This window comes from Lissotriton vulgaris, chromosome 2_2 (genome assembly GCF_964263255.1).
Source record: "Lissotriton vulgaris chromosome 2_2, aLisVul1.2, whole genome shotgun sequence".
Classification (NCBI taxonomy): domain Eukaryota; kingdom Metazoa; phylum Chordata; class Amphibia; order Caudata; family Salamandridae; genus Lissotriton; species Lissotriton vulgaris.
The window spans coordinates 290,114,408-290,141,112 of NC_141688.1; the positions used below are offsets into that span (position 1 = coordinate 290,114,408).

General features: G+C 45.5%; 1 protein-coding gene across 2 annotated transcripts in view; it reads left to right on the forward strand.

Annotated features, from left to right (window-relative positions):
* The window catches only part of TSPAN18 (tetraspanin 18), a 345,609-nt gene extending 319,104 nt beyond the window's left edge, over window positions 1-26,505 (forward strand). For both annotated transcript variants that reach the window (XM_086959612.1, XM_086959613.1), the window contains 7 exons: window positions 2,594-2,694; window positions 3,667-3,861; window positions 4,452-4,526; window positions 5,952-6,050; window positions 9,025-9,204; window positions 11,291-11,374; window positions 23,082-26,505. In XM_086959612.1, coding sequence (XP_086815738.1) covers window positions 2,632-2,694; window positions 3,667-3,861; window positions 4,452-4,526; window positions 5,952-6,050; window positions 9,025-9,204; window positions 11,291-11,374; window positions 23,082-23,129 — 744 coding nt within the window. In that variant the 5' untranslated portion in view covers window positions 2,594-2,631 and the 3' untranslated portion in view covers window positions 23,130-26,505. The remainder of the gene's footprint in view (window positions 1-2,593; window positions 2,695-3,666; window positions 3,862-4,451; window positions 4,527-5,951; window positions 6,051-9,024; window positions 9,205-11,290; window positions 11,375-23,081) is intronic.
* The last annotated feature ends 200 nt before the right edge of the window (window positions 26,506-26,705 follow it).

Below are 26,705 nucleotides of genomic sequence, written 5' to 3' on the forward strand. Positions count from 1 at the left end.
TAGCTAGGGAATGTTTAGTTACTTTACATAGAGAAACAACTATCCTGATAGCCATAAGATCTCTTTAATGAGATTTTAACTTGCTGTCCAAAACTACCCCCTTGCATCCTGGTTAATTCACTTTTGCTTAAACAAATACACATGAAAAAAACTCCACATAATAAACAAGATGCTACACTCTGCACATATACTATTAATGCCATGGGAGTGAAAATGAATGTGGCTCGAAAATGTTATTTAGAGCAATTGTATTAATAAACTTAGTCACATAGTATAAGGAGTGTTTTATGCATTACCATTCTTGAGAGAGAGGATAGATTATGCATCATAAACCGCTCAAAGTTTCACATTCATGAATCACTGCCAAACACTCCTCATTGGTAATAAATTACTGATTACACTGTGCACGTTAGCAAACATGCTAACAAAGGTTTGATATGTACCCATGTCAGAAAACAGCAGTCTGATAATCCCATCTGCAGGTGGTACGTAGATTCCCGGTTCACACACATAGTATTTGGTATTCAAAACTGTGTATGGTTAGTCACTACACACCATTTGTCTGCAAATCATTAGCATTTGAATTAGAGTAAAGATTATGAAGTTCTTATGCAATAGTTATTTTCACTGCTTAGCATTTAACGTGTTTTAAATATCCAGCTACACATGGTGAAATATGCAAATACCGCTGCTTGGTGTGGAGAGGGGCCAGGACTCTCAAGAGGTGAAACAAGAACATTAAAGAACAAGCACCTACGAGGACACGGGGGCGGGAGAGGACACGGACGGCGGGAGGGGGGCGGGAGAGGACACGGACGGCGGGAGGGGGGCGGGAGAGGACACGGACGGCGGGAGGGGGCGGGAGAGGACACGAACGGCGGGAGAGGACACGGACGGCGGGAGGGGGGCGGGAGAGGACACGGACGGCGGGAGGGGGGCGGGAGAGGACACGGACGGCGGGAGGGAGGCGGGAGAGGATACGAACGGCGGGAGAGGACACGGACGGCGGGAGGGAGGCGGGAAACGTGCACAGGACAGCAAGGGGGGGGGCGGGAACGGCGCACGGACAGCAGGAGGGGGGGAAGGATCACGGGGGCACGCACATTTCTAAACAAAATGCTCCTTACCTAATCGCCTCGTGGGAAGTCAAAGGCACAGGAAGAAACACGCGCAACACAGCCAGTACAGGTGGATGCATCACCCGTCTCTTCGGAGAAAACGCTGGTTACATAATCAAATTAACTTTACCACAAAACACGTCTAGTGTGCCAAAGAAACACAGAACAAGACGGAACTGTAAATGTTACGAGGAATAGTTCTGTGTGACCAGGAAACAGACTTTCAACAAGGCTCCCTCGCACTCCGGTCCCGAGGACCCGCCTTCGACCAGGCGAGCCGCGGGCACTTCCGGGTCGCGCTGCTGAGGGCAGCCAGTAGCAGCGCGGCCCTGAGGACGGCGAGGCGGCACGTCCGGTTCGCACTAGGCAGCGGCCCAGCAACGAATTCAATGCCCCTGGGCTGCGGCGGTGATTTTCGAGGGGCAATGCCGGGTGGGCACCGGCTTATTTAAAATCACAATAAATCGAGGTGGCCACTCGATATTAGGGCGGCAATGTCCCCTGCAGGGTGGGCACCTGCTAGGGGACTTTCAGATCGGCACAAACGGGTCCAAGGGGGGCGGGGGCGGGGAGGCACACGGAGGGGGATGGGAATGGACAGCGCATCTGAAATCACTTCCAGTGAAAGGGGAGGGAACGGGAAAAAACGAAACTCCGCCCATGGAAAAAATCTCGGGAACGCCCCCGAATCTGGTCCGGCCTTGACGGACAGATCTCTGTTCCAATGGCTAGCCTCCATTTATGGAGCTAGCCAATGGAACAGAGGGGCGTATTCAAGTCCCCCTAACTGAAAACTAGAGATTTCTCTGGGGGCGGAGCTTACGCTCCGTGCCCCAGGCGAAACCTAAAAACTGCTATAGAATCAGGTCCTTCCAGTCTGGCCAGCCAGCAATCAATTATAAGAAACCCAAACTCGTTGCTTACTAAATTGTTTTAGTACAATATTTATATGTTGTGTATCTCAGTTGCATTGTTATTTAGCTGTTTATTTATTTAGTTATTTGTTGACTTCTATAATTAGGTTTACAAATTATTTTAAAATGCACAAATCTGTTTACTTCGCTGACACACTGCACGCACTGTGGGCGGTGTGTTCATTGCCACAAATATGCATGACATTTATTCATACATACGATTTGCTTAGACTTTTATACCCAACCAATATATATTCCTTTAACTTTACACTCATTAAACAGAGACCTAATCATAAACAAGACATACTCCGGATCCTGCGTAAAATATATGTTAGTGTGCCAGGGAGCATGGATGTGTTTTCCAGGTCTTGCAAGAAGGGTCTGGATCATGGGAGCTCGAAAACCTGCCTTTTAACTCTGGGGTGTTCTGTGGGGAGACTGCTCCAGGAGGCTGCACTTGGGCCCTTCCTTGGTAACCATGATGGCTCCCCAGTCCATCCATTTAGGTTGAATATGATCTCTGTTGGTGCCATCGTCTTACTCTAAACCTCTTCCTTGCAGGAGCGTCGGGACGAGGCCCCCGTGCGAGTCTGTGCACCATGGAGGGCGACTGCCTGAGCTGCATCAAGTACCTTATGTTCATCTTCAATTTCTTCATATTTGTAAGTATTTCTGTCCACCTCTCGTATGTCAGTCTGGCGTGTCTTCCATGCAGCTCCATGTATGTCTGGGTTAGAGTGTAAGAAACAATCGCCTCTGGGATCCCGTGTGAGTCGGGATGACAAGCATTGGCTGGTTAAATCTGCCAACACCAGAATCTATATTTTATTTCGGGTGGGTGCTGGATAAGATGCCTGCCCGTAGAGTCACAGACCTACACCGCATCTAACACCGCCAGGCCTATCGAGTCGCTTACCTCCTACTCGAGTAGGCACATGAAGACTCTATGTAGGATCTAGCTTCACCCGCCTCTGACTGCCATCTGTAAGACAAAGCAGAGTTATCGCCCATAGCTGCCGTAAGCCACCTGAATGCTCCTACACTAATCCTCCATAAGTTCCTGCCTTGCCAAATAAGACCTTGAAATCAAATCTTGAGATTGGTACTTGTGCAGAGCGCTATTTTCTATAAACCATACATGGATATAGGCATTTGGAGAAAGCTGCATTGGGTGACTTAATCCGATGCATAGAGGATTTGGGATTAAGTTCTGTTGTTCATTTTCATTAAAACTGAGCTACTTTTTTGTCACTGGCACACATTCTTTGATATTTACAAATCCCTGTACACTGCATCTAGCTGGTTGTTACTTCCCTCCATATAGGACATAACTCATGCCATTTTATTGCCCTGCTCCAGCTCCAGAAGTCCTTATAACCCAATAGTCATGTTCCCCACCCTGAACTTCCATTCACCTACTACCAGAAAGTACCAGGTTCTTCTATAAAAGGTCTTGTGACTCCCAGTTTGGACCTCACTGTATGAGCCTGAAGAAAGTGATGTATTTACAGATCATTTTTATGTTTATATGTACAAATAATTTAGTGTGATCCTGCGCCCTGTGCGCAGTCTGCTTGAATGTTCAGTGCTGCAATGCTACGTCTGAACACTGCTTTTTTCCTCTCCTGTTCCAGCTCTGTGGTGCCAGCCTGTTGGGAGTTGGAATCTGGGTGATTTTGGATCCCACAGGTTTTCGGGAGATTGTTGCTGTGAACCCCCTCCTGGTCATGGGAGCCTACATCGTAGTGGGCACGGGGGCACTGCTGTTTCTCCTAGGGTTCCTGGGTTGCTGCGGAGCCATCCGGGAGAACAAGTGCCTGCTGCTGTTTGTAAGTATCCCCTCCTCATTAATGCTGGCTGATGATGGCCCAAGCATTATGTGTCATTTATTTCCTGACTGCTCCACAGTTTAGCATCACTTCAGCTCCCTGCAGCCGATCTTATGTCATTTGGTCTCCATTGTTAAATTTCTAAGATCGATGACTCCCCCAAACATGTCCGGCTCATCCCTCCCATCAACTGTTGATCCCTCCTGGAGTTTTAAACCCAGACCTGAAAGACACAAGTTTTAAAATAGCGTAACTGATGTCACTCAAAGCTGCACACTGATTGGTGGCATCGATGGGGAGATCATAGGTGACCCACAGAGGGGACTAATAGAGGGTACCAACAGACACACACAGAGCATCACTCTCAACTCCCACGTTTATCGCCCTTTGACAGCGTTATAGCTATAAATGGTGCATCACGTGCAGTGGGAGAGTGGTCCAGAGCTGTGAGGGGCTCTCTGCACCCCAATAACAGGGGGACTATTTTCCATTTTTGCATTATGTCCCATAACACCCTTGCTACGCCGCTCCTTGAGGAATTATGTCCCCGTTTCTAACACGTTACTCCTCCCCCACCTTCTCTTTTTCAGTTCTTCTTGTTCATTCTCCTGATTTTCCTGGCCGAGCTCTCCGCCGCCATCCTGGCTTTCGTCTTCAGAGACAATGTGAGTTGATTTCTTCTCTTCTGTTGTGTTGGCAATGTTATTTCTTCCTTCCGAAAACCTAGGTTTACTTGCCTTAAAACCACAGAAAGCCTTTCAGAGGGACTCTGAGTGGTGCAGCCTCTGTTAATTAACAACTCTGTGATTTTTGATATATGGACAACACAGCCATGAACATCTGATGTGACCTGTAACTTAAGGGCTGCTCCTCCGTAATGGCAGAGCAACGTCGCCCCACTGGCAGAGCCAGCAGCTAAAAAAAGAAAACGATATAAGACAATTGTTTTTTTTTTAGCAGCTGGCTAAACCAGTGTGTGTGTAGGGAGGGGAGGAGGCGGGGCATGGGCGGGGGTAGGAGGAGTGCTATGTGCACCCTCTAAGTGCACATGTGTGTTTGGCCGGACGACCAAAACACACATGTTAGAAGCCTCACAAAGTCCCTGGTCTGAGCAGGGCATCTTTCTAGGCTGCTCAGGCCAAACCCTGCGCTGCTTTACAGCAGAAGGATTGACAGGGACTCTGGTGAAGCCCCAGTGCCTGCTGGGACACGGAAGAAGAAGCACCCAGCATGATGTGGGATTTTTTTTTTTAATTCTACCCCGTGCTCTCCCTTGTTTTCTACCCCCTCTTCCCGCCTCACTACCTTTTGAATGTGCCGGCCGCCACTGCTGTGACTTTGAGTCAGTGCTCTAAAGCAGGCTGGATGGGACGTGAGGGAGGGATCTGTCGTCTGTTTGGTTGATGTTGGGAAAATTTTAGGGACGTGGGTACTGCACATGCCTTCTGTGAAGCGGTCTCTCTACCAGGCTGGCGGTTTTGATTGGCCGATGGGTGTCTGAATCTACTCTGTGGATTTTTGGCTTTGTCTCCTAAACTGGACATCAACCAAACAGATGGCATAGTCTCCCTCATTTCCAAAAGATAGTGGGGCGGGGGAGGGGGTGACGCACAAGAGGGGGTGCTCAGGGATTGGCCTGATATGTTCTCACAATGTGATGGCCAACATGGAAGTATTGAAAAAAACATGTAACACTCCAAGTTGGCCGCCGTGTCCCCTCTTTACACAATGTGCCCATCATCCTGTATGCAAAAGAAACGGTGGAAGATGACTGGATGCCGGTTTTTGCTTTTCCAAAGTTTGCATCGAAAATCTGACAAAGAAAATACTTAGGGCAAATTAACATTGTCAAAAATTAGACCTATTGTTTTACCAGTGCTTGTTGAAAACGGTGGGAGTTACAGACTGATGCCTGTTTACATTTTATCACTGGCACCGCCTGTACTACCACTCGGGCCATGAGTTAAATACCAGTGCCTGGGGGTTGGGGGGATACATCGGTAGCAGGAGGTCCTCATACCCCAATAGCTTGTGTGAGTCCATGTTCCTCTGGCGTCATCACTCAAGAGTCTAATGTCTCATGTTTCCAGCTGTCCAGGGATTTCTTCATCAAAGAAGTGAAGAAGCACTACCAGGGGAGCAACAGCAGCCAGATCTTCTCCTCCACGTGGAACTCTGTCATGACCACGGTGAGTGAGTGCACACATTAACCCATCCTTCCCTAGATATTAACCTTTGTCATAACCACAGTGAGTGAGTGCGCATGCGCAGCACCCTTATCTAGATAATGAACTCTGTCATGATGACGGTGAGTGAGTGCGAATGTGCATCAGCCTTCTCTAGATATTGAACTCCATCCTGATCACAGTGAGTATGCATGTGTAGCACCCTTCTCTAGATATTGAAAGCCACCATGATCACGATGAGTGATTGCACTCGCAGCACCCTTCTCTAGATATTGAAAGCCACCATGATCACAATGAGTGAGTGCACTCGCAGCACCCTTCTCTAGATATTGAAAGCCACCATGATCACAATGAGTGAGTGCACTCGCAGCACCCTTCTCTAGATATTGAAAGCCACCATGATCACAATGAGTGAGTGCACTCGCAGCACCCTTCTCTAGATATTAAAAGCCACCATGATCACAATGAGTGAGTGCACTCGCAGCACCCTCAGCACCCTTCTCTAGATATTAAAAGCCACCATGATCACAATGAGTGAGTGCACTCGCAGCACCCTTCTCTAGATATTAAAAGCCACCATGATCACAATGAGTGATTGCACTCGCAGCACCCTCAGCACCCTTCTCTAGATATTAAAAGCCACCATGATCACAATGAGTGAGTGCACTCGCAGCACCCTTCTCTAGATATTGAACTCCATCCTGATCATGTGTAGCACCCTTCTCTAGATATTGAAAGCCACCATGATCACGATGAGTGAGTGCAGTCGCAGCTCCCTTCTCTAGATATTAAAAGCCACCATGATCACAATGAGTGAGTGCACTCGCAGCACCCTTCTCTAGATATTGAAAGCCACCATGATCACAATGAGTGACTGCACTCGCAGCACCCTTCTCCAGATATTAAAAGCCACCATGATCACAATGAGTGAGTGCACTCGCAGCACCCTTCTCTAGATATTGAAAGCCACCATGATCACGATGAGTGAGTGCACTCGCAGCACCCTTCTCTAGATATTGAAAGCCACCATAATCACGATGAGTGAGTGCACTCGCAGCACCCTTCTCTAGATATTGAAAGCCACCATGATCACTATGAGTGAGTGCACTCGCAGCACCCTTCTCTAGATATTAAAAGCCACTATGATCACGAGTGAGTGCACTCGAGGCACCCTTCTCTAGATATTGACCTTTGTAATGATCACCGTGAGTGCGTGATTATGTGCATCAACCTTCTCTCGATATTGATCTCCATCCTGATAACAGTGAGTGAAAGAGCATGTGCAACACCCTTGTCTAGAAATCGAACTCCGTCATGATCACGATGAGTGAGTGCACTCGCAGCACCCTTCTCTAGATATTAAAAGCCACCATGACCACGCTGAGGGAGTGCACATATGCAGCACCTTCCCTCGATATTGAGCTCCACTATGACCACGCTGAGGGAGTGCGCATGTGCAGCACCATTCCCTCGATATTGAGCTCCACCATGACCACGCCGAGTGAGTGCGAATGTGCAGCACCCTTCTTTAGATTTTGAACTCCACTTGCACCCTTCTTTAGATTTTGAAGTCCAGCATGTTCCCGGTGAGTGAGTGTATAGGGAAGGTAAAATATTAAGAACCACCTCTCTCGATAGCTTGTGACAATGAGTTCTGCATCAGCAGGTCCAATTCTGGGCGGGGTCATTTAAAAAGACTCATGCGTTGTGTACAAGCGCCACCTACTGGATTAATCCGGTATTGTTCAAATAAATTATGATAAACCGCTCTTTCGCAGTAAATATTAAGTATTGGAACTTGGAAAAAAGCAGCAGGGCTGGTCATAAACTACCTGCACATTTCAAAGGAGGGGTGTATGGACCTGCTGTGTTGATGAACCATGTACAGTTGTGTAGGGTATTTTAAATAGCACGTTTCAGTCTTGGGCCAGGCACTCGTCTCTGCGCTGTCTCTTCTCGAGCCATGCACACTCCTTTAGATAGACCTGCACTCTCAACCAATCTTTCTCCAGAAACTATGGCGTGCTCCTCCGGGACACGTCAGACAGCCACCTCCAACCTCACCTTCCAGAGGGACTACAACCTACAACCTCTTAAAATAAACGTATGTAACCTGCTTCAGTTACCCGATTCTGGGCGGTGCGAAGTGTCTCCCATTGTAGAAGTCTCCCGCCTGTATTGCTGTATTGTTAATGGTGCTCACTACGTAAATCGTCTGATTTGCAAAATGTACTTTGTATCACTTCACCTTCTGGGAGTATGTCTTCGTGCCAGCTCTCTCCTGTGACAGTTCTTCTGTCCAGCTTACCCGCAGTCCGGTACCCTCTGCAGCCTGTCTACCTGCTGCCCACTGTGCCTCCCCTGCTTGTTTCTTGCTATGTTTTGCCTTTTCTGCCTGTTTTTCTACCCTTTGTTTTGCCATTCCTGCTAGTTTTTCTGTTCTCTGGCATTTTCTACTAATTTTTCTGCCGTCTGTTTCGCGCTCTTCTGCTCTGTTTTGCTGTTTCTGTCCTCTGTATTGCCCCTTGCTGCTCTTTTTTGCCTTTTTTGCTAGTTTTTCTGCCCTCAGTATTGCCTTTTATGCCCTCTGTTTTACCATTTCTGCTAGTTTTTCTGCCCTCTGGCCTTTTCTGCTCGTTTTTCTGCCCTCTGTTTTACCTTTCCTGTTCCTTTCTCTCCCATCTGTCTTACCTTTTCTGACCACTATTTGACTTTTCTGCTCGCTTGTTTTCCTGCCCTCCCTTTTGCCCTTTTCTGTTTGTTTCTTCACTCTTCCCGCCGTTTCCTCAAGACCTGGCTTGTCGTTGGAGACCTCACGCCCCAGCACCCAGATACCTCCACGCTCTACAAATGCTGATTGATTGATTGAATGACTGCTCAGGGTTTTGATGCGCTATATTAAGATGTGTAAATGGTGAATTAGTAGGAGGTAGTGAAGCGTCATAAGTAGCATCTCTCCTGTTTTTCTCCTCCCTAGTTCGAGTGCTGCGGAGTGAACGGGCCGCAGGACTTTGAGGACGCGCTGTACTTTAACACTCTTTATCCAAGTGACAATGTGCCGGAGGACTGCTGCCGCCGGACGTCCCCGTCGCGGAACGCGGAGTTCCTTAGCAAGGAGGACTGTCTGATGGGGAGCGAAAGCTACCAGAATACAGAGGTAAGTCACCTGGGGGCGGTGGCCAGGGGCTGCCTAGGTGGGGTCTGCAACTGCCACATCCCTGGAGGTCAGATTCGTGGGGTCAGTAATGGGGGTTAATTACTCTACTTGCATTGGTAGTTGTGCCTCGTGTTGCCCTGCGCACACTAGCACTGATGTGGGACTAGAGAAAAGCAGAGGGCAGTTTACTACATGTCCCTAGTGGTGTTTTTCTTACGATGACATTTGAAAACTAAGGGGCAGATTTAGAATAACTGGCGCATCCCTGCATATCAGCAGGGATGCGCCAGATATTGTGCGCCATGCCTCCACCACCATGGATGCGCCGCATTTACATTGCGCCGCAACATGGGGCAAAACGGCACAGATGCGTGACGCAACTGTGCCGTAAGAGCGGCGCATTGCTGGAGTTGCGCCAGATATTGTGTGCCATGCCTCCACCACCATGGATGCGCCGCATTTACATTGCGCCGCAACATGGGGCAAAACGGCACAGATGCGTGACGCAACTGTGCCGTAAAAGCGGCGCATTGCTGGAGTTGCGTCGCTCCAGCAATGCTCCGGGGGGCCCTATTCTTACAATGCTGCGTCAATCAGTACGCCTGCTTCAAGCAGGCGCAAGGTTTCGACGCAGCATGGGCCCAAAAGTGAAATCTTGTAGATTTCACTCAGCCACTTTTAGGAGGCGTTCTTGCGCCGGTACCCCCCCCCCCCCCCTGCGCAGGAACGCCTCCTTCTGGCGCAGGACTTTACAACATGACGTCACGTTGTCAGTACCCCGCACCATGGCGCATCTTTTGCACCGCCACTGCGTCTCAAAGTGACGCAACGGCGGCTTAAAAAGGGAGTAAGGGGCTTGTAAATCTGCCCCTAAAAGTACTTTTCTGCGATCCACCCTCTGCTGATAGAATTTTTCTTTGCTCCAAACACCTCATCCTGTCTATCTGTATCATGGGAACTAACTACACATTGTTGCTGATCTCCCATAGGCGCAGGGATCTTTGCGCTGCTTGAAAGTGCTAAAAATCCATTTATCGGTCATGTCCTGTCATCTAGTGGTTGGTGAGAGAAGTTCACCTCTGTTGTTATTTCTGCTCTGTCATTCAGCTGCTGAACGAACAGAACAGAGTTGGGAGAGCCTGCTACACGCTTTAAAACAATGTTCCGTGGTTGACATTATTTTAAGGTGCATGAGAATGTGTAATATTATTGAGGATTTCGCGGTTCCTCACAGGCAGTTGAGAGCAGCTCTTTTAAGATTTACCAAAACAAGGCATCGAAAAGTGACCTTCACCTCTTGTGAAAGACACCATCATTAAAACAAATAGCTTTTTTTGTTTTTTGTTTTTACCGTCCTCCTACAGAATAGCGCCTTGGTAAAAAGTATGCAGCAAAAAAAGGCAAAATAATAAATTCCTTATTTTTGACACTAGTTTTGCTGCTTTGGGTCTGTTACAGTTTGAGGGCTTTCACTCCTGAAGGTTTGTTGGTGATCCCTAAGGGAAATTATAATTTTCTTAAAATAACCCTCACTCACCAAAAGGTCCCGTAGTAGCATGCTTCAGCATCGGGTTCTTCCCGCCCGCTGCGGGACGGGCGTTCTACAACTGACGGAGACGTGGGAGCACTTTGTGGAAGGTGTGGGCTATATCAGTAAAGTAGCAGTGGAAGGGTCAGAGAGATAGGGAAAAAATAAAAAACTGTTTTTTCCCACGGAGGTGCACAGAGTAATGCATGTGTAACTCCTGGGCTACATGATTTGAAACCTGTAGACCGGGAGATACGCAGTCAGTGAGTTTTGGCAGTGCAGGAGCGTTTCAGTGACGTGTCACCCGCTCGCTCCTGCACCGCCAAAAAGTGTTGTCTGTAGTGCAAGATCCATCCAATAATATTTAAACGTAAAACTCTACCCACCCCTTGGGCATGCATTCTCCGAGTGATCAAGCGTACGTACTGAGTGCTATTTCAGAAGAGGGAGTTGCTCTTTTTTCTATTAAGTAGAATAGCAGGTGTTCTTCCGGGTTCGAAAGCTAGATGGTCACCTGCTGGACACAGCAAGCATGACAGTGTGGTTCTCTTCCTCCAGGGCTGCTACACGGTGATCCTGAACTCCTTGGAGACCTACGTCTACCTCGCCGGAGCTCTGGCAATTGGAGTGTTGGCGATTGAGGTATGTCACATTGCACTGCACACCTCGCTGTGTCTGGGTTTGTCTGCTGTTATGCCTTAAAGCCTGATGTACTATTTCATGGTTCTCTCTCTAAGGGCGAAGGGGGAGTCCGTCTCACTAGTTTTGGATGAGGGCTCACTGGGGATCTTCTTAGGTCAGTTTAGAGGACCCTGTTGTAAATTATCCATCTTCAGTCCGTTTAGCAATCCACACTGTCCCTGTACTTCTTGTGGCTTATTCAGTTCTTTTTAACTCTTTCCCAATTCTGTCACTGCCCCCATGTCCCAGCGCCTGTCTGTCTGACAGTTGCCCCCACACGAGTCTGCCTGAATTGAGTCTGTGGAAGGCCATCTCATGAAGCAGTAACTGCTGTGAATTTAGGTATGAAGACCCGCTGAGGTCAGTAGGCCATCATATCTGTGATTGCTTCACTAAGGTGCGCAGTGGGGGTTGACTGCATCCGCTGCATAGAGCTATTAAATGCCACAATACTACCAAGGTACCAGTGACAAAAGCGGCATTGAATTTAATTGAACACTTGGGGGGATCCCTTAAGGGCACTCCACATAGGCTTGAGGTTCAGGGTATGCTCGCCCTACTTCCTTATGTGCCCTTTTGTTATCTTTTTCATGACTCTGGGAGCGAGCATCCAGCCAATCAGGTTTTTTTAATACTGCAGTAGCAAAATGACTGATGGGAGAAAAAGCTCTCTCAATCAATTAGATTTGAGGACTGTTTTGAAGTCCGGTACAGCGGGCCAACCGTCCAATATTGCAAACTTTTTCTGAGGGTTAACCCCTTAATTCTCAACCTTAGCCCCTTTCTAAATGCTTATTTTTGAAAACGGCCGATTGGATTTATACATCACATAAACAAAGTTATTTGATTCAAGTTCTTACTGTTTTACAAATATGGTGTGAATCAGTTTAGGCGTCTTTTCTGTCTTGGAGAGTAAGCTTTTCTATGGGAATTAAAATGGGAGATATCACTTGTGGGACCTTCCCATTTTTCTTGGCCCCCACTTGACAGATCAGTGCAAAACGTTTTATGAAGGTACCAGAAGGTAGTAGATGTAGTGTTTTTTGTGAAAGGTTTAATGCAAAATTGTCAAATAGCTCAAAGGATATAAAACATTTTTTTTAAGTATTTCCTATGGAAACTAAGGCTTAAAAGATATAGGGGAGAGGGTAGAGATACTCTTATGCCCCCACATCTCCACCAAGGCTTAGTGAGACCTCAAATAGCAATTGTTTTTATCAGCATGATTTAAAAATAATAGCAGTTTCCTGCCTTTAAATTAAAAAACTAAATGTTAAAAAGGAGGTCTTACAACCCCTTCCTCAAGTCTCAGAAAGGCCCTGTGTATTCCATCCTTAAGACCGGTATCTAATATAAATGGGGTGGCCCGGGAGATCCCATCTCCTCTGTCAAATTGCAGAGGCTGCAGGCCCCTTCCCGAGGCACTGTTGGGCCTAAGGGACCATCTAAGCCAGAGCAGTTCCAAAAGAAAAGGTAGGTGGGCATGCAGCCCCCTTCTCCGAGCCCCTTTTCGGCCCTGGGATCCCATTCCTCAAGGCTCAATTTTTAGAAGTGGGTCCACAGCCCCCCATCCCAGATTCAATGAGGCCCAGGGACCCCATTCCACTGGCCTGGAATCCCCAAAAAGAGAAGGGATGTGCGGCTCCATCTCCCATACCTATAGTGTGGCTCCAGGGACCCCAACCAAATGGGCATTGTAATGCCGGCTTCTACCACACCAAGGATGGCTCTTGGCTGGGGAGCCGGCAGGTCTGCAGGGGCCTTGGTGCCCCATGCAGCCCCCAACACGGGTACTACACTTACAGCCGCAGTCTGTGCAGGTGACAGCGGTGGAAGGGATTCCGACGGATGAAATGGAGGGAAAAATAATTATATAATTTTCCCTCTGCATCGTCCCTCGAATTTCCCTCCTCCACCCCCAACCGGCCCCACTGCTGTTACCTGCACGGACCGCTGATGCACAATTAAATAAAATAGAAATGCCAGTTACTGCAGTTACATGGGGCTGCATATACCTGGGGCTTCTACACAGCCCCCAACAAAAGTAATGGTGTTTGGTGCCCCAGACCTTTTGGGACAGACAAAAAATAAATAAGAATAAAAAAAAATATTAAATGAGCAGCAGGAGCCGCTCAGTTATTATTCACTTCTCCCTGCCAGGAGTGCCCCATCATGCCCTGCCTGTGCTTGTTATATTGTTTGGAGTCTTGTGGCATTTGTAGCAGGGGCAGGTGCACTACCAAGTATTTTTAAATGTTGCGGGGCTGCAGGGAGTGCCTCAGCCCCCAAGCAACATCAAAATAAAAATAAATTAAACCATGACCCCAGGAGAGCTTATCACATAGCTGGAGCTCTATTCTTGTCAGCTGGAGTGCAGAGTCTCTTTGTGGTTGGTTCCAAGGTTGCACTTGAAAATAAGTAATTCTCTACACACAGGAAAAATGGTATCAGGAGTTTTTCTATGAGGAAGAGGACCCAGTGTGCAAAGGCCTCTTTCAAGATACTGAGGGGTCAGAAGGCCTGGAAACACAATGGCAGGACATTGACGCTGATTCCCTGGAGGAGGGAATAGACACAGACCCATAGAGGCCTTTACCTCTGGACGATATTGTTATGTGCAATCAACTAACACAGAGGTCTGCACACAAGTATGGTGTACAGTTGGAGGAGGAGAAGTCTCAAACATGTTTTTTTTTAAAGACATTGCTACCCTCGCATAGCAAGAGTCAATATTTGCCCATGGTCCAGAGCCGACTGGACCGGGGAAGGGAAGCCTTCAAGGAGCTGCAGGTCAGTAACATCCAGGGCCAAAAAGATGTACAAATACTACTCTAAGGACCTTGTATACACGTATACACTAGAGGGAACATTCCTGCAGATTGCATCATCGTAGCCACTGCCAGGAAAAGGGAAATAATGCCAACTGCCTGCAGATGAAGGAAGATAATTATGCATCAAAATCGATGAGAGTCCTACATTTCAGGGAGCAGCAAAGGCAAAGAAGTAGCACACCAGCTAGAAGACCATTGGGAAGAGGGGGCTTTCATAGTGCTACTACACACTCGAGCTTCCAGAGTGCAAGCTCGGTGCAGACACCAAAACATCAGTGGCAGTTTCCAGCACCACAGAGGCAACACTACATAGCTGGCCGAGAGGCAGAGCACAGCCACAGAGAGTGGTGGCTGCACCACCGATCAAGAGACTTAAAGAACCTAAAACCACCAACTACACACAACACTTGTGTGTGTGGTGATAGGATTCTTCTTTCAGGAGTGGAGGAGGGTCACTTCAGGCAAGTGGATACACAACATAATCCAACACGGCCACTGCAAATAATTGGTCAAACACCCACCAGGGCGAGTACCGAAGAGCAGCATGCATGCAAGAAAAGAAAAGACCTGTCTATGACGAGAGGTGAAAGAACTGTTGCAGAAAGAGTCAATAAAGAGAGTACACAGGAAGGAGATCAACCAGGGTAACTACTCAACACACTTTCTGATACCAAAAGCAGATGGGTCATTACGCCCTATACAAGACCTCCATTTCTTAAACAAGTTGTTAAAGACACAAAAGTTCAAAATCACAACATGACAAGCGATCATTCCTTAGCTTCAGAAGGGAGATTATATGATGACCAAAGATCTACAGGATGCATATCTACATGTCCCATTGAACCACCAGCAAAGAAAATACTTGCACTTTGTTTTGATAGAACACCCTACCAATTCAGCGTACTGCCATTCGGAATAAAATCAGCACCCAGAGTGTTTATGAAATGCTTATCAGATCAGTAGTTGTGGCACATCTGGGAAGGGAAGGAACACACATGTACCCTTACCTGGACACCTGACTGGTAAAGGAGAACTCCCTCCACAAGTGTAGGAGCAGCATAAAAACAGTGATGAGAATACTGCACAGACAGGGGTGTGCCATAAACATGGAAAAATGGTTGCCCATAGCAAAACGAGAGAAGCTCCTCCTGGAAGCAAGAATCAACACAGCTGAGGCAAAAGTAATCCTTTACGAGAAGAGAATACGGTTGATGACACAAGAAACTCACCAATACCAAAATGGTCGGTCTCTGACAGTAAGGCCTGTAGGGAATATGCTGAGATTGATGACTTCATGCATGCCTCTAATACCATATGCAACGTGACACGAGCGCAATTCAGGAATAGTTCCAGAGCCAGTGGTTCCAAGCCACGGGGAGATGGGAAGATCTAGTTGTTGTCACACAAAGAGTGCAGGAGGAAATGGCATGGCGGAACAAGACCAATATAGCAACAGGAAGACCCTTCATACTGCCAACTCCAACTGTGATCATCACTACAGATGCCTCTTATATGGGATGGGGAGCTCATATGAGGGACCTCAAGAACAGAGGATCTAGAGACCAGAAGATAGAAACAGTGTCCCTAGCCTTAAAAGTCTATCGGAGGCATCTGTGGAAAATTCAATACAGATTCAAATGGACAACTCAACGACGATGTTCTATCTCAACAAACAAGGAGGCACTAAATCTTTTGCCCTTTTGAGACTAACACAAGAGATCTGGAGCTGGGCCATCCAGAGACAAGCAAATAAAGAAACATCTACAAGGAAAAGACCATGTAGAAGCCGACAGTCTGGCATTTTTGGGGTATCATTGTTAAGAGCATCAAAATAGGGCCGCGTTTCAAAGTGAGTTTTTAATTACAGCCAGCTCTGAGACCTGGAGGGACCTGCCCCAGTTTAAGCTCAGATACATCCCACTATTCATCAGCGAATCCACTGCAAAAACACACCCAAAAGCTGAGATGGTGGCCAGTGTACCATCACAGGTTACCACCTGAGCCAATAGGATCACAGCATCCTCAATGTCTGTGATCTGAGATAAATTCTGGGCTCCATTTTCTCTGTAACATGACACAAAGATGCATAAGAACATATCCAAGAGATTAGTAACAGATCAAAAGACCTTGCTTAAATATAGAAATCACTCCCTTTGTTAACCTAGCTTGACTGGGATGGACAATGTAAAGAAAGATTATTAGCGGGACTCAGACATACAGGCTCTTGGTTTGTGGTTACTAAAGACACCTTGCAAACTGTAACCTGCAGTTGATGGTCGACTTAGTTTATAACGACTAACCAGTGTCCTTTTTAGGTCGAGAACCGTATGCTGTGCTTGCGCAGTTCAGTCCGAAGATTTAATGTTTCTTAGTACGGGGCATTAACCCGCCCCTCTTCTCCATTGGCTGGCCTCGTAAATGCTGGCCAGGCATAGGAGGAGAGGGGCGTCACTCCCTTTAAGCCCAGTCTTTTCCAGATTCGGGGGCGTCTTTTATACCTTCTTTCTTGTTTTTTTCTCTCTCCACTTCCCATTGGCTGGAATTTTACCTTCCAGCCAATGGGAAGAGGAGAGGAAGAAAACCACGCCCCCGAATCTGAAAAAGACGATTCGTTCTCCGAGGCATTTCTGCCTCGCCTTGGAGAAAGATGGTGGAGTCAACTTCACTGTGCAGGTAAGTTTTTTGCCGTCTGTTCCCTTGTTGTGCGTCTGTTCCCTCGTGCTTTTTGCCCCCCCCCCACTTGTTGTGCGTCTTTGTGTTCAGATTCGCCCTCAGGAGGTGAAGTCCAGGGACACCAGCAGTGAAAGGCCTTTATTGTCAGTCTGAGCCCAGTAATCCGTTCCTGCTCTGGGACTCCTGAAAAGGTACCCACCTCAGTCTATACATGGCTGACTTCTTGCTGGGTCTTGTTACAGCGCTCAGAAGCCTGGTTGGGTGGATTTGACACTTTATAAGAGAAAAAACAATGTAAATAACATTAAAACGTATGTTGCTGCCTGGGTGGTGATGTGGACTACAGAAGGGGAGCCTCCGACAACCAATCGGGGGAAGCAGGATCGATTCCCGGCTCCTACTCAACATCCTGTGATGCTGGGCAAATCAGTTAATCCCCTACGCCAAGAACATATGAAATGTCCGCTTCACTTGCAAATCGCTCGACTGCTCCTTCATTGAACAGACTCAGGACGGCGCCATAGAAATGGCTGAAAACAGCCCGTGTCCTGGGAGTCTCAAGGATCCAAGAGGCCGCTCCCCTCGCGGGCCTCCCCTGCAGCTCACAGGGTATCGGATCAGCTGAAGCTCACAGGGTGTTGGCCCAGCTGCAGCTCTTATCGAGCTTAGGTTTACTCAGGTGCTCAGGGGGGCCACCGACCCTGCCGCAGCCCCTGACCTTCGCACATGTGTAGCAGATTCCCACAGGACGGATGGCTGGTGCAGGGCCCTGGTGGCTGGCCAGCTGCCAGAGCATCCTGGTCACTAGTACGGATGTGTGAAGGGCCCTCAGAGGGCGACACGCAGGTGCCAATGAACAAACTCGCTGGCTTCAGCCCCATCTGAAGAGCTCTGGCCATGCCCCCCTTCCCTCCCAGGCCTCCTGCTTGGTGGCACTCTAGTGGTATGTGTATTAAGCACACTCCATGCCCCCGCTCACAGTCCGCTGCTCCCTGCACCCCCCAGGATGTGCTCTGCCGAGGTTCACACGCATTGCCAAGGGCACAACGTGTGGAGTAAGGGCGGCTGTGTGCATGGTCGGGGGCTGAGTTTATCTTTTAGAGGTGAGCGAGCCGAGCCAAGCCCGAGCTAGGACTCAGTGTCCAGCACAAGCCGAGCCTTCAAAACATTTGGCATGTAAATCGTGCATGAAGCATCAAGTAAAATGTGGTAGCCTATTCTAAATCCAAAAAGTGTATTTATTTTAGGTGCAGAGGCTTCATCTTAGTACATTCGACTCTATCACTACATTGAGGGGCATTATTAACGTTCTCTCTTCCATCATTTGACTTGCCAGCTTTGGTAATACAAATGCTTCCTTCGGCCTTGTACCACGGATGTCTTCGCCACACAAATTGGAACCCAAATCCATCAACCGGCTGTAGACTCTCTTTCTTGAGTTGGAACGTCACAGGACTTAGAGACAAGGTTAATAACCCTGAGTGGCGGACATTCATTAATAAATATGTTATTGGAGTCACACAGAAGACTAGGGCCACTTCCTCACGTACAGTAAATGGTATGGCCTGCTAACCAATTCAAGCGATCGCTTCCCTGTGGGGGAGAACAGTGGGTGGTCTTACAGTTTGGGTTTGTTTAAACTTATGTGTGGACGTCAAACTCATTGACACTGTTTCTGCTTCTTTTCAAGTTTTGCAGTTACAGGACAGACTTACCCGTTTTGTATTTTTACGTGGTTAATTTTTACAATAATGATTTTGTTAACCTGAAGTGTACACTTTTTCCACATTTGTTTGATTTTCTTTTTAATTTGTTACCTCCTAAGAGTAGTCCGATAGCGCAACCGCCGTATGTACTAGAGATTTTAATGCCAAAGTGGGCGACTCTACATTGAGAGTCTGTCCCTTGGATGGAGATGCTCAGTTAGTAATTTGAGATAAGAGGGGGGAGAACTGGCCAGATATTTATCAATTCATGACATAGTCAATCTAATAAAAGCATTTTATGAGGCTGAGCTCCGATTACCCACATAAAGAGGTCATAGTCGACCATCTACTATTGATGACATCTTTGTGACCAGAATCCTCTCAATTCCTCAGTAGTAGGGAAGTTGTGAAAACGGATTGGGGTGACCAAAGCGCACACTCTCTGCTTTAGGATTTTGTTCCCGATAAATAGGCCGTAACCCATACCTGCACTTTTGCCAGTACATCACCCGGTGATGGCCTTAGGCTGATCTGGAGACTTAGCAATCCATCTGATGCGCTTGCATCTCTTTTGATTCTGCATCAAGGTTTATTTCTCGACTGTTTAGCAGAAACTTGTGGCGAATCCTGTGTTGCTATTGCACAATACCTAACTTTGGCTATACGACAGTTTCTTTTAAAATCTTCGTTCGCCAATGTGTTTCGATAAGTCATGTTTACTGTCTTATAGTGATTTAAGATGGGTTTTATCTACTACCCCTAGAGTGCAAGCTGATGTAGTGGTGGCCTGGTTGGCTTAAACATGTGCCCTCGAGAAAAGGGGGACGGAAGCTCTGCATAAAAGCAATTTTGAGGTACTAGAGATAGCCATAGTGGGGGGCAATAGCAGCATTTTCTGGAACACAGTAAACAGTATTAGGACAAGAAATGTATGCGCTAGTTCCCTGCTCCAGTGTAATATCTTGGGGGCAGACTGGGTTACACTTCTTTCTGCCATCTACTATCTAGAAGAGAATGCAGAACTTGATTTCTCCTTATGAACAAAGCTATCATGTTCTTTGCCACCTAATCTATTACTGACTGAGGTGGAGTTGGCCATACTTCAGTGCACACATGGGAAAGCGACCGGGGCGGATTGGATCCCCATTGAGCTCCTAAATTGTACATAAACTTATGGGGCCCTTTGATTAATAACACTTTCAATAGCTCACTGAACATGCACATCCCCCTATCTTGGTCCTCATCCACCATTGTGCCCATTTTTAAAAAAGGAGATCGAATGGCTCCCAAATGTTATAGACCAATCTCTCCCATAGATCGCACAGCTAAAGTTATTGGAAGAGTGTTATATAATCATCTTGTTGAGTGGGTCAAAGTCCATAACATTCTCTCACCCTTCCAGTATGGGTTCCGCAGTGGAGTAGGAACAACTGAGCAGTGCTTACATTTGAGCTTAATCATAAATGAATACACCGTGGCCAAGCACTGCCCCTTGTATCAAGGGTTCATGGACCTGTCCATGGCTGGTGACGTGCTGGACTTGGGATAGAGGCCCCACTGGTCAACTTTTTATATTACCTGCATGTCGATTTGACAGTCAAGGTGCGCAACAGCCCGAAAGGTGACATGTTGCCCGAGTTTTGTTTAAGACGTGGAGTACTACTCACTTTAGTACACAAAAACACTACTCTACAGTACTCACAATAACACTTTATTACACACTCTACTACACACCATTTACTACACTCTCTACTACTCACAAATACTCACTCTTTACTACTCACTCTCAAATATTATCACTACTCGTTTAACTACTTACTCTACAACTCCTTACCACTGTCTACTAACTGTAATACTCACTATCTACTACTCACTGTACTAAATAACATCTGATGTTTATTACTTACTGTAATACTGTACTACAGACTGTTACACTCTCTACTACTCAACATTACTCACTCATAATTAGTCACTCTCTACTACTGAAACTAAAAATACACTTTGTATATGTAAGGGTGTGGCTGTGCATGTAAATGTGTGTAGCTCTAGGACTCTTTACTACTCACTCTCACTCTTTCACTTTTTACTACTCGCTCTCTAATACTCTCTTTACTAATCACTCTCTCCTATTCACGATCAACTACTCACTCTACTATTCTACTACTTACTCTGTGTGTGGGTGCAAATGCAATAGGTCTCGCATATGCGAGCGATTAAGCTATTGGCAATGTAAATGATAATTCAATTTATTTATGATTTTAAAAAAAAAAGTCATGAGCAATGCCAATAGTTCTACCTTTAATAATGCCGAAACCATTGCATTGTAAATGCTTGTTATATGATAAACAATTAGGTTTCTTAAACGATCTCTATAATTTTAGATTATAGCCAGTGGATCTGTTAAACTCTCCTTATACATTAGTGCCACCTAGCGGTCATTTATAGTAACGCTCTTGAAATTCCCTGCCTAATGTTTCTAGCATTAAAAAGTATGTGAAGGCCTTCCTTGCGCGACAGAAATATATGGCACAGAACAAATTCTTTGGCAAAGAAATGTAAATTGTGTAGCCTATTATGCTGTTTTTTCAACGACTCCACAGAAAATGATTCTTCGGGTACTTTATTTAATAAAAAGTGAAGCTCTTTCATTCTGTACGATCCAAACATGTTTTAAAACGAGTCTTTAGTTTTGGGACTCCTTCATATTCATATCAGAGAGCAACTGGAAGCATTTTTATTCTAAATAAAATATTTTCTTTAGTGCAGAATATAAGACTACAAGTTTATTATCAGCGTGTCTCGAGTAAATTCAAGAGTTCATACCATAAGTAAAGGCGTTGAGTTCCACTAACCTCTGATTGTGCTTCTGAAGTAACTGTTTCGCGGATAACACCTTGACATAAACATATTTAATTTCCAGACATAGTTAAATAGAACATTTGATGGCAAAAAGGAAACCATACTTTCCTCCATATTCGAATTACATTTAAATTTCCTGCTCCCAGTCTTTTTCCCATTCGATCAAATGCGGATATTGAGAACATATGGGCAAAATGTTACCTCTTTAATCGTGAACTTAGCAATGAATAGGTGAAAGGTGAAAAATTAACAATTGCAATATGCCGGAAGCTGCTTTACATTTTATAATTCACATTTTTAATTCATTCGATTTGTTTTGGCTACAGTTATGGTTGAAATCCGTAAGTTACAAAGCAATTGTTGGATTAGGTGGCAAGTGCCGTAAATCTACAGTCATGCATGAACCTAGGCTGGTGTGGAATCACGCCATTCTTGTCGCATTTGAATGTCCATATTTAATACCCTTGTATCTCCGTTGTTTGTTTGTTTGCCTTTATCTTTCATAGATACACAAATAAAATGACCCATCCTGATGAAAGCTGGAGTATACAAAAAATACTCCTCACATACTTTTCAAGGCCCACTTTGTTTTTTACCAGTGCATTACTACCAGGATAAGGGGTCACACACAGGCTAGTGTCCTCCCATTAGCAATATAGTATTTGAAAAGTACAAACGTGGGCCTAATGCTGGCTTTGCAGCCTGTTATTGTTATTATTGTAAATTTCTATCTTCGTCCTAGCCACAGAATATGTAGGCAACCATATCAGTGTGCACACATCCATATGTGCAATATAAACAATTTTGAACCCAAAGTAAATGTTAGTATTTTAAATCCAGGATCTAGAGTAGCTGAATACAAATTTAACAAGAATAAACTGTGGCCGGGTTAAATCACAACTTTTCTTTGTTTTTAAAGACTTTTAAAAAAGATGTTACTTGGCATTCACATGGTGTTCGACCCAACACAGTTGGCATCAAATAAATCAAAAGTTACTCTCTTAGCTATCTTTTTCAAAATAGTCGAAGTTGAAAACACGCTTCATGTAGCAATATCCTTAGTAGAGGACTGTTTTTCTTTACATATTTGGGGCTAAAAATGAGTGCCCATCTCAAATGCCCAAACCTGTTGGATATTTTGAATTTAGAAATTCTAAATAAGCCGTGCAAAACATTGCTACTGGGAAAGTAAGTATCTGAAAGAGAGAGACTAATGTAAAAAAAATAGCTGCAGAGATATCTAGACGACAATCCTTTAAAGTGAATTTGTTGAAGACATGATTACTTTAAAAATCTTGAAGTTGTTTCTCAGCTCTTTCCACTAGTAAAAACCACAACAAAAGAAAACCACCAATTTTCTGTTTGGTCTTCGAATCTTACACAATGACCTTCTTGGCTACCATGAAATTCTAGTGAATCCAAGTTCTCAATCCTTTGGATTTTATCCTCTGTAGTTAATGTAATTATATAGGTTTATACATGTTTAATTTGCTTTATTGCCCAGCTATAAATTCCTTGCTAAGCTTGTCTCCAAACACCACAGTGTTGTTTTTCCTTCTGTTTACTTTGTCTCTCCTCTTTGCCTCTCTCCTTCTGTAGCTCTTCGCAATGGTCTCCGCCATGTGTCTTTTCCGGGGGATCCAGTAGCAGACGTCGTAGCAGAATCCATGCCAGGATGAAGAGAGAAAGAAACAGAAAATAACTTTATTTTTATTTAACAAAAACAAAATGGAAAAAAATCCTGAAAAAGTAGGAAAAACTTGAAGAAAGGGATTGTAAGTTATCAACAGCCTATTGGATAATGCTTCAGGGGCTGGCACTTTGAGGCAATGGACGTTTAGGCTAGAAGGTCAACACTCTCCAAAAAGGAGAACGAAAAAAAAACTGTTCTAGAGGATGAAATGTTTTTGCTGGAGAACACAAACAGAGTGCCCACTGAATGAGGGGGTGGCAAAAGCTGCAAAGGTGTTTGGAAAGTTCCACGCTCTCTGCTGATGAATGAGGTGCTGCTGCTACAATGCAAAGACCAGGAGTGCCATTCTGTGCTGCCCTCGCCCCACTGGCAGAGTCTTAAGGGGTATTTTAAGTTTTTTATCAAAGAGAACCAAAAGGAGCAGACAGCCTATTTTATAGAAGAACTTGATAGCAGGCCACTGGAGAATAGTTGGAGGTCTGCTGAGCATTAGATGTTCTGTTCCTGCATTAAAAAAAATGTTTTGGTTGCATCTCTAGCCATTTCCAATCACAGGACAGACCAGTTGATTCTTTGTCATCACAGAGAGATGCTCCCCGGGGTTTGGTCTGGAACATATGAAACCAACGTCCAGGGGAGCTACATAGAAAAGCAGATGGAACCTTGTCCTGACCATGGGGTCTCCCCATATGCGTTCAATACGCCCGGTTGAAAGACGCAGATTCTTGCCCCTAATGTATAGCTGTGAGGCATCTAGGGTCTAATGAAAGGTTCTCTGGCAGACTCCCATCTACTCTCCATCAGTGTTTTTATTTAGTTTATAAGGTATAGAATGTCGAGGGGAGGGTATTTCAAGCCTGTATACCTTCCCCCCACTGTATTTTGCTTGTACTAATGATTTCACTCAAAACCACCTTGTTATTGTCTGGGCTCTGTGTAAATCTTTGTACTGAATACTATTTTTGTCACAGAAGAAAGATATTTTTAGCAGTTCATGTTTGTCTGAGCTTCATGTTAGCTTCTGCTGCCTTTATTCTGTACAACCCCACTGCACCCGCCCGCTCACAACCAGCGCTGTGTTTCTGAGATGCCTTTTGTGTTGTGTTTGATTTTAATTTAGAATTTCCACAGTGCTATAGAGTTCCAGTTGTTCAATAAGTGTGCTCCATTTCCGGTTTTCTGTATTCCGAGACATAATGACTGTGTAAAGCTTAAAACTTGGAAGGGACTTGTCCCCCTACCTGTGCCTGCAGTCTTTTCCTTCTTTCGTTGTCAGTATAGTATGTCACTCACGGGTGAGTAGTGTGCTTTATAAACCCTGTGATTGATTGAGTATAGCTGTGTAATTTCCCACAACATCAGTCCGCTCTTGATAAACAGTTACCACCAAATAAATCAATCGGCTCACTGTAGCAACACACCACAGCTAGCCAGAGTTAAAGGGACACTCTCGCTTACAAGACACCAACCTCTCCATCGTCTCTGACGCACACGTCAGGCCGGACGATGCATACGTCAGCCTCCCAAGTGTCGCACACCCAAACTGGTAAAGACCTTCGGTTACACACCTCAGACACTAGGGACAATGACGACACGTTTAAAATCAAGCACATGTGAAGACAGCAGGTGATCTGCACTCATATTCCCTGTGTACTGACTCTCCAAATTAAAAACAGACTGATCCGAGACAGAATCCTCAAGAGTAGAGTGAGAGGGTGCCTGAACCCTGATGGTGCTACAAGCCTTTGTAACTACAAATCTTTATACGTCATTTTATGAAATAGGTGTATGGCCTCTTGTAAATGGCATACTTTCATTTGCAAACAAGTGGGACCCTCAGTGGCTGCCACTGAAGGCAGATTTAGGAGGTTTATTGTCATTTTGTGGACAGGATACTCTTCTACAATCGAGTGGGGCGGATTTTCTGACATATTTTTACCTGTTCAGGTACACCAGGAAAAGCCTCAAAGTGTCAGGGCCATTAGTTTTTTGTTCTTAAAAAAAAAGACTCCCACTTTGTGATATGGTGGACGCTGCACAGTATGATGTAGGCTTCAGAGGATCTACAGTGGCGGCAGCTTCTTTCAGAGCACGGAGGTCTCTTTCAGGCATGCAGAGCTCTCTAAATGTGACCCGTGCTCATCCGGCAGGTGGGTGAAGGTTGTAACTATCACCACCAAAACAGGATGTGAAAACCAGCAGACATATATTTTAATCATGATTTGCCTACATTGTGTGATCCTGGACAAATCTGTTGATCATTGTTCCTCCTTTTCCCTACCTGACAAAAGTGTGAGGATTGTGAAATGGTCCAATCTACCCTATTGTATGCCATTTACACACAACTGGTAGCATAGAGTTGTGGCAGAGAGGTTATTGAATATGATTAACGTACCAGTATACCTATTGAGTGCACCCAATTAAAAAATGACACGCTCTCTCTGTCAATACCACGTTTTGCTGTACATCAATAGCAGCACTAAATATTCAACGCACACTGAAAGTAAGCACGTTAATCTCTTTTTTGCACAAGAATTCACAAGGGTCACCACTGTGTGACCACCTGGCCTGCTTCCTCTGTCGTACCGTGCAAGTGCATAGCTTTGCACGCTTTGAACATGCTCCCCATGCAGTCAGTCAGAACATAGTACATGGGACATGTTTGTTTGTCTAATGGATTCGTTTTTGATAGCACATACATGTCCGATTGCTGCTAAGCGAGACAGGATAATCAATGTTGCCTATTGGCTGGTGCCTCCGGAAGTAGGTGGGGTTAGTGCAGAGTCGCACATAGCACCTCTTGTGTGAGTGTTTTGGCCCAGCCCCGCCTGCTTTCGGGGATACCAATACTCAGATGTCTACCCATGATGGTGTGTGGGTCTCTGCACTTCTGGCCGGTACCTGCACAATGACCACTAAACTAGAACATTATTAGAAGAAGAGGGAATATGGTTAGTAGGAATGCTGGTGAGTAATTTTACATCAATGGAGTGTGGGGTTGGGGAAAGCCTATTTGAATATAACTGTGGTATTCTTTCTGTGAACAATGTGTTCAGCTCGCCATCGCAAACTGTTCTACGGTGTGTGTTGCACCCCTAAGGTCTCTGTGATGCTGGCAGCTTGTGAAAAACTTTTTGAAAAATATTCTATTTTGTAAGTGTACATGGTGCTTTTTGTTAGATAGAGAGCTCCCTGCCCTAATGCTTTTTATAGTAATATTGAAATACTGTTCTTGTAATATATAGCAGCACAGAGCAGGGAAAGATGACTTCTGCACTCGATTTTCTTTATCGATTTTTAAAAAATAAAAACCACAATGTGAAATAGAAATGGCTTTATAGTTTATTTGGTTTGCACAGAAAGCAATGTGTCTCATTTTTAGATCTGTATACAAACAACATTTCCCAAAGCTTTAATTCACTCTAGGGGAACTGTAAAGGATGAATGTTAATTTGTGATTTTTACCATCCAGAGCTTTATTGTGATAAGCAGTAGAGCCGGATATATATATAAAGAAGACGAACTCCAAC